Here is an 8,918-nt window from a genome sequence, read left to right as displayed (position 1 = left end):
GTATACATTATATTAATAAAAACAATGTTAGACATACTTTGTTACAGTCTGTGATCTAATTGGTATTAGATTATTATTATTTATCTCTACTATTATTGTTTGTATTAGTGTATTATTATTAAGGCTATATCTTACTGAATGTCAAACATAACTATTTTATATAATAAATTTATTTATTACAATATATATTTTTCATGTTAATTATTGCTGAAATATAGCTCAATCAAAAACAAAATAAAGATCGGAAAAAAATAATATAAAAAGAAAGTTAGTATAGTAATAATGTGAATTAAAACTTAATAATGTTCAAACTTATAATTCAAAGTCATCCCATCCAGTCAGCCCTCTAGTTTGATAAAATAATGACATTAATTGTGACATAAACCTATGGCACAAACAGTCAAAGTACTCAAGTTTTAATTTTGTAAAAATTATAATATTTTCTGTAAATATGTCACTGAAAAAAAATATGAAAGGTTTACCATTAGATGTACTGAGTGCAGAAGGTCTACTGTCCCATAATTGGACAGCACTGACTGCAAATCAACGAGAATGCACTGCAAGGATTGGCATGACCATGCAAATGGAGCAAGAGGCTTACTTAATCGAACACCCTGAAGTAATTAAAAACATATTTAATTCTTATGTTGTTCATGTATAGAACGAAGAGAAAATATGTTTTGTTGTTGTTTTTTTAATAATGTGAAGGAAATCTTTTAATGTATTTACCTTATTATCACCTATATTTCGTAATATAACAACAGGCTATAATATAGTCATTATATACTATATATGATTTACCAAAATTCCAAATATATTTATAGAAGATAATAATTTTATTTTTAGTTGTATTTATTTATTCTTAATATTATTGTTATTCACGTCTATTAAACGTTTTATTTACCAGGTGAGGGCAATGATGGAAATTTTTGTTAGCAAAATGGCATGTCTTCGAAAAAGGAAAGATGTACTTAAAGAAGCCGCACTTCACTTTACTCGGCCAGTGGAGATCCTTGATCAAGAGATAAGAGAACGACTTGACTTGCCACCACACGGTCCTTATACGAAGGTGTTGTAATAAATTTCTTATTCCGTTTATGTTTAAGTTAGAGCTATTAAAACAAGTTATACGTAAACAACTTCGGTTAGTTAAACTCATATTAGTTCTTAGTCATTTAGGAAATGAATCAATTTTGTTATAGTTATATAATACCTACTTCATGCTAGTAATTTGGAAATAGGTAAACACAAGACAGTGACATTGACTTCTGTTGTTATCTCTGTGTCATATGTTGGTATGTACAGGGTTTAAACGTAACAAGTACAAGCTGAAATCCAGCGATTGTATTCAATTTCAACTATCCCAAATTATATATTTATTATTTGATTAATCAACAAGAAAAACTTTAAAATATTATAGAGACTATAACAAGTCTGTCCTTTGAGCTACACATGAGTGTAGACAATAAGTCCTACAGGGGTTCCTCTTTATTGGGTTTTCTTTGAAGTCGAAGAAACGGCAACTCACATAATACTGAACGTAACAATGGCCACACAACGTTTAAAACCCCGGAAGGGCTAAGTCGCTCCGAGAAGCCTGCAAAGACACCAGGTGGCTGTTCTTGGGCAGTGTCTGGCTACGCTAGTACTCTCGCCTCTACACGCACAATGCACTAAATTTAAGGTTAAATGCGGAAATAGATGTTTCATTTTCTTTTTGTTTCATATACCCTTTACAACCAACCTTATATAGATGAACAGTACCACGGATATAACATCGCGTTGGGTACCCGACATGTGACATATAAATCTTTGTACAATGTCTATTTCGGTAAATCCGTATAGACACCGCTCGGTACTGTCTACAATAAAATCGTATTATTGTCCTAAACTGGAAAACTCATTGTTCACTGAAATAATCAGATAGTGTTAAAGAGAAAAGTTTTAGGTATACTAACTGGATTATATTTTTATAACTACCGGCCGACCGTCCCAGCTACCATCGATCGTTATGTAAATACTATACATATTAAACCTTCCTCTTGAATTATAATTTAATGGAATTATGTATTAAAATCCGATACGTAGTTTAAAAGATCTGAGCGTACAACGAGACCTTTATTTACAATAACTTAGCGGCGACGGCTTCGGCGGTCTAGCGGTTAAGCACACCGCCTTACTTCCGATAGTCGGGGATTCGATTCCTCGCACAACAAAAACATTTGTAGTTATGACTTTGTATCGGTTTGAGTATTTTCTATCCATAATATGTATGTATTTACGAAAAAAATATATATTTGTATTAGTTATCTAGTATCTAGTACTCATAACATAAGCTTTAGCTAGCTTAACTTGGGTCTAGATGACGCTGTATGAATTGTCTTGAGATTATTATTATTACTTACTTGTGAACAAAATAAAATAAAAGAAACAATGTCTACTGAGACAGACTTTGGTAACAAGTCGTCTGCTAGAGTACCCCAGTCTCGTCTGTTTCAGTCATAAACCGTGTTTTAGGATTCTTGAGGCATTGAAATAACAGGGTATGAAGGCATAACATCCTAGTCCTCCGATATGGCAACGTATGAGCATATATCAAGGTCGTCACATAATATCCGTATGGTGTTATGTATATAGATCAAATGTATAACGATTTAACATCAGGTGAGTAAAATTTTCTTGGTTATTGTAATTGGGAAAATGAAAGAAAAATACATATATTTCCTTTGATTTTCCTTAGCTTATGAGTTTCATAACTGTTAAACATTTAATGCTCATCCCGTCGATACGGTAAACTCTCTTCCAAATTAAAGAATATATTTTTATAAAGTTTTGGCTTATTTCAAATTTAAAAAATGTAGAATAATGTCAGTAATAAAAAAGAATTGTAATTTTTTTTGGTCGTGAAATATTTATATATGATTATAATAAAAAAATTACGGGCTTTGAAATATTTATTTTGTGTAAACTAACGAAAATATATAAAGCTACTTAAATATAGAACAAACAATAAATGAACAAAATATAATTTTAAAAAAATTATTGATTTGTCCAACTGAATCATTTTAGATTATTATTCGGTTAATATGGTCAGAGTCAGTAATTATGTATAAATATTTACGATAAGAAAGTATACATGTTCACGTGTAGGTAAATCATCCGCTTTATTTATTGCGCCTGATATAAGAACACATAATGTCGTATATCACAAGGAGCTTCCCCTCCTATCGATCTCCCGTCTAATTCAAACGATCAAAATTACGACGGCTGGAGCCGAGACTCGAACACCTGCGGCACCGAACATCGAACACCACCAGCGGTGTCCACAAACTAAAGTCGTATCAGTCAGGCGGGAGTTAGTCTTCAGCCGCTCTATAAGTTTTTCTGCTTGGAGTGCCACCTGCATATCTATCGTCCGATGAAGCAGTAAAGGCCAGCTGCTGCCAACATTAGAGTTGTTCAAAAAAGGTCTTCCTAACACGCGATGATATACTTAAGTTGTGTTCTTTTTATTTCTTTTATATTATATTAGTAAAATCAGCTAATCTGTAACATGACATTCATTAGTCTTAGGCGTTACGAAGTTCGTCAGGTCGGCTAGTATATAAGAAAATCCAAGAATTGATTGAGAGAAGAAGACAGAATACAGACTATCATCGATTAATAAATATTCTGTTTTATAATTTTGTTCATAGAAAAATAAACCAACCTATAAGTATGAAGATCTAGACTTAGAATTGGATCTCAAGAATATTGTTCTAAAGCATAATCCGCCAGAAGAATGGAAAATAACAACGCCTATAATACCAGCTTTAGATACGGCATCATCTTCATTTTTATCTGTTAACACTTCAGACACAACACTTCCTATTCCGGGTACCATTTTAATATTTTCATTTTTAACTAAAGTTATTATATTTATAATAAATATAAATAAATGTCACAATCACACCAGGTGAATAATACTAATGCACCAATATTTACAATTATTATCACATTTAGTTTATATTTAATAGCCAATGATGTTTATGTGGTTTCAGAACTAATACCTACTCCTGAGCCAACGCTTTCTGAAACATTCTTTGCTGTTATCTCCAATACTGTAGACAAAGCTATATTTCTTCATGTAGATGACGCTGCTCTACATTATGATATAGCTTACGTTGAAATTAGAAAAGCCGTTGAAGTAGCTATGGAAGTACCAGTAATTGAAATTAGGGAAGACATAGCTGAATTATTTTGTAATGCATATAGACTATTTGAATTGATCATTCTGGAAAAGGAAAGAATTGGTAACAATATTATCATTTAACTTTTTTCTTATTAATAATGAAATTCATATGTATGTTACCGTAACAGACATGTTTTTCCCATAGCGAATACTACTAAGTATGTACCTATATTACAGGAACGTTATAGACATATTACTATGTAACTTTAGAACTTACTTATAGGGATTTTAAGAAACGTTAACAAAAGTCAAATGCTAATATTAAACTTCACCTAATCAGAATTTTAACAAACTATTCAATAACTGTGTAGGTTTACTGATATTAGTGTAAAAGACTTTATAACTATATTATTTATGAAGTTAATAAAAGTACAATCCTTTAAAACTATGTTTAATAATGTCAACTTGAATGCGTTTTATATTTCAATTTATTTAATGTTATGCCTTATTTGCTGTATTCAAATGACATGCTCATTTCTGAGTTTAAATCATGTTAGTGCATATTTTTATCGCTCATAAAGTGAAATACCATATACTCGTATTTATAATTTGTTTGCAGCCGCTGAAATAGCTTGGGAAAAACGTATGGGGAAGAAAATGAAGCGAACGCTCCGACGATTAAATAACTTTAAAGGTATGTTTCATTAGTAATACGGTTTGAATATTCGACCTCCCTGTTAAGTCAAGTGAATTCTACGTTATTAATGTAGTGGAATTTTATAATTTAATATCCTACCATTGCTAATGCAGAACATTATACAATAACAGAAATCCTCTTTTGAAATACATTTCGTTTTTTAATGACATGAGCTTACCTAGATAAATTAATTGTAATAGGATTATAAAAATACCGCAAAGGCATGTCTATACAGTATAGAGCACGTAAAATAATGTATAGATGAATAAATGCTGATTCTGATGTACAAGATATGTAATTTAAAATGCAATATTGTAGTTTTCTTTATTTAGTGTTAAGATAAATGAGAAATTAGTATTTAATAATGGCATGTTAGTATATATGGTTTAATAATACAAACAACCAATCGTCCAAACGACCAACAGTCCAACATAAATGTTTCATTTTAGTAATGACCAGGGCTTACTTTTACTTTGAACATATAGGTATTAAAAATATACAAAATAACTTCTTGTAGCCAAATTAATCAAATTTTCAAATGAGGGCGTCTTGTATTCCTAGAAGAGAAATCCTATTAGAGTTTTTTGGTTATTCCGAAGTAATCCTATTAAAATTTCTGGTACAACTTTCCTTGTATGCCGCATACAAAGAAATTTAATGTACAATTTCTTTTATAATATCAAAACAGCTAATATGTATGTAGGTAGGTACATTTATTTTATAAAAACCAGTTCGCTTTGTTTGTGATATAGGTTTAAAGTTGCCATTATTAGTCAAATACAAATAACTAAACTAAATAAATACCCAAAGAGTGTATACGGTACATAGTATAATTGTTTTTATTTATTCTGAAGCAGATGCAGAACAGACTGCGGTAGTCTTACTAAGAGCAATATATTGCATGGGTTTTACGTGAACGTTTGTAAAAAGATTTACAAAATAATACACAGTAAAATAGTTTATAAATACTAATTGCAACATTGATATATGTGTATTGGTTCTATGTATACATACATTATGATTATACTTATTAAAAAAAACGTATTTAAGTATTTCTACCTATTGTTACCCATAACACAAGCTCTTCTTAACTGATACTTAAATGGACTTAGACGGCGCTGTGTGAATTGTCCAGGAATTTATTTATATACATTCAAATAGGATACGAGACTCCACCAACCCCTAAGAGTGAGATATCATCGCATGAGAGCTATAAGAAGCCACCGATACATCCGTGCGTTTGTCATCCACAGTTCAACTATAACCGATATCCTAAGGTATACTGAACTATATTTCAATCAAGTTTCTACTATACTTAATTATATCATAGTATATAACAATCTTGAAAAATAATATTTCGGATACTAATTACGAAGCATTGCCTAAGCTCGTTAACTTGATATTGCCGATGTCATTCTATTTGATTTTTTTTGTTTTATGTATTGTATTGTATATATCATGATGTTCTTTTGCAATATATTTTAAAAACTATTAATTTACAGAGCAAAAATATATAGATTTACCGTATTAAGGGACGTGTCCCATTTTCAACTGATTCATACAGTCCTCCCTCTCGTGTAGAAATATGAATTATATTTTAAAAACTATTAATAAGTATCATTATTATTTAAACAACTAAAGTACATCTCTTCTATGATAAATTAGTGTATTTTTGTCAAAACGTATTTTATTTCAATTACTCTGCTGACTCATCTGCTCTAGGTATAAACTGTATATTTATATTACTCCATAGATTTAATGTCACATATATAGTATATTTTAACAATGTAGTAACAAATACATGCACAAAATAATATTTCCAATTACTATCACAACCTCGTTAATATTATACTATTAATATAATACGATAATTTTAGTGAAAATATAAACATTAGTTAATTTGATTATTACTAATTTACTTGTAAATGAAACAAAAAGCCAACAATTACAATACTTTTGATTTTCTCTGAATTTTGCGAGATCAAAGATGGCCTATGTCTATCCTCTTGACAACCTACCATCACTTCAAATTTTAATAAGATCATTTAGCCATTTATACCATGTGCGCTGTAGCATTATGCGGCTTGACCGTTTCAATTTCGAAACAAAATTATGATTTACAAATTGTAATTATGATTCGTAATATATAAAATCATAACTGTATTAACTTAAATGTTGCAATTGTTAAATCTAAAATTAGTAACTGTCACCCGCACCATTCAACAGCGCACATAGTATGGTCATGATATGCAACAGAAAGACGAATAAATTTTGCATTTATAATATTAGTGTGGTATTTGTATTAAAAATGAAACTCAATATTCAATTAATCTCTTACAGGATCGCTTCGGTATTTATCTGCCTCGGGAAACTACATATGCCGATGGCAATGTCACGGCTACACCAACAATATCCCTAGAGAATATCGCAGAGCCGGACAACGACGACAGAATGGATACAATAAGCAAGAAATCTGCTCTTTCAACTAAGAGTACTGTTACAAAGAAGACTACATTTCAATAAATATATACGCGGTCTTACCTTTTATCTTGTGTAACAAAGAAGTAGTCCTGGAGACATCAAACCGCGGCATTTACTCCCGACCTAGTACATTATTAAAAATATATTTTTTATGCAAATTGACAAACTCAGAAATACAATAGAAAAGGAGCTTCTTGTTCTTGTGAGTTTAAAATTGAATGGTTTGTGCGGAAATTGTATTGTTCTTTGTTATCCTTATAATTGTGTTATTCTTCTTTTTTAAGCATACCTTGGCTTAATAAACTTTAAACGTCAGTCATTAATCACAATTACCTCAATACCTTTAGTTTCGTTTATTCCTTTTTCTAGATAACGTGATGGTAATAGTATCATTTTTACTGGTTAAGAAATGTTATAGGGATAAAAATCAAAATAAAAAAAGTTATTATATTCGTTATTATTATTATACGTTTTTAATGGTATTCGGACAATAGGCGTATATAGTAAAAATAAATTAATGGTAAGTAGGTTAAAAAACATTTTGGAACGCCTAAAGGTAAAAAAATGTTATATGGAAATTCAACCTATGAAATTAAAGACTTAGAACTTTCAGTCTAAAAAATAATGAATATTCAATTCCAAATAATAAACTCCGAAAGTTGAGGAAGGGTAGGACAAGAATCTAAATTGAAATCCTGTGACTTTTATTAGGCGTGGTAATGGTAAATATATGAGTTATTTATAGTAGGTTTGATTCATTTACATTTCTCGTAAAAGGTAAGTTTCATGTGAGAAGTTATTAAAAAAATAAAACTTCTTTGTTTCGGAAACAAAATTTTTACTTTATTCAAAAGTAAATACCATTATTGAGAGATAATGTCTCCTAGAGTACACAGCTGGACTTAAACGTCTCAATCCAATAATACATATATAGTATCTGAAACTATACAGGTTTAACCATTAAAATAAGATTTTATATAAGAAAGACATTTTATATAAGAAATTTGAAATATATAAGAATTTTGAAATACAAGTAATCAAATTAAAACTTGTAAGTAGTAGACAAAGATCTTTCTAATATTGGCTTTCATTTTCTATCATAAGCAAATCCAACGAAACTGCGATTGATCGATACATTTCTGAAACCTATTTAAAAACTATTACGGAAATGTAATCTGTGTAACCAACTGCTTAAGTAACTTGCTCCCGAAAGTCGAAAATATTAAATGTTGATTTAACGAAATGAGGTTTGATCGTATGCACGTTTGAACTTGCGATAGCACATAAGTGGCTGAATTAAATATTAGATAGAGATTGGATCTACTCCAACGTTTTCAATTTTCAAGTAAATACCTGATTTAGATGTAGTGCAAAGTAGTGTTTATTTTCCTTTAAATTACAAATATAAATACTGGTTTGAACACAACCACCCTAATACCTATCTCACTGTATTCCAGAGCCTAGCTCTGGAAAAAATAACATGTAGTTATCTTTCTCAGCATACTGTTATTCCTTCGAATTTATTTCTGGTTTGTACAAATAATTGCGAATTATCAGAAAAGAGTCTGA

The 8,918-nt window shown here is 30.2% G+C and overlaps 1 protein-coding gene across 2 annotated transcripts; it reads left to right on the top strand.

Moving 5' to 3' along the window:
* Positions 1-388: 388 nt before the first annotated feature.
* Positions 389-7,733, top strand: LOC131841842 (uncharacterized). 2 transcript variants are annotated; one of them, XM_059190194.1, is made up of 7 exons: positions 389-619; positions 908-1,069; positions 3,696-3,876; positions 4,041-4,292; positions 4,791-4,865; positions 6,030-6,145; positions 7,209-7,733. In XM_059190194.1, exons 1-7 carry the CDS (start codon positions 452-454, stop codon positions 7,389-7,391), a joined length of 1,137 nt encoding a protein of 378 aa, XP_059046177.1. In that variant the 5' UTR covers positions 389-451; the 3' UTR covers positions 7,392-7,733. The 2 variants fall into 2 exon arrangements, with proteins under 2 accessions (XP_059046177.1, XP_059046185.1); XM_059190202.1 differs by lacking the exon at positions 6,030-6,145.
* The last annotated feature ends 1,185 nt before the right edge of the window (positions 7,734-8,918 follow it).

Source organism: Achroia grisella, unplaced genomic scaffold (genome assembly GCF_030625045.1).
Source record: "Achroia grisella isolate CSIRO2021 unplaced genomic scaffold, CSIRO_AGI_Agris_v1 utg1064, whole genome shotgun sequence".
In the NCBI taxonomy this organism is placed as follows: Eukaryota; Metazoa; Arthropoda; class Insecta; order Lepidoptera; family Pyralidae; genus Achroia; species Achroia grisella.
Note: the sequence above shows the minus strand (reverse complement) of the source record. Positions and strands in the feature narration are given on the sequence as shown.

Coding starts and splice junctions, on each gene's coding strand:
- LOC131841842 (XM_059190194.1), top strand. CDS start 452: ATGTCACTGAAAAAAAATATGAAAGGTTTACCATTAGATGTACTGAGT. Junction 620..907: donor ACTTAATCGAACACCCTGAA/GTAATTAAAAAC, acceptor TTTATTTACCAG/GTGAGGGCAATGATGGAAAT. Junction 6,146..7,208: donor ACTATAACCGATATCCTAAG/GTATACTGAACT, acceptor AATCTCTTACAG/GATCGCTTCGGTATTTATCT.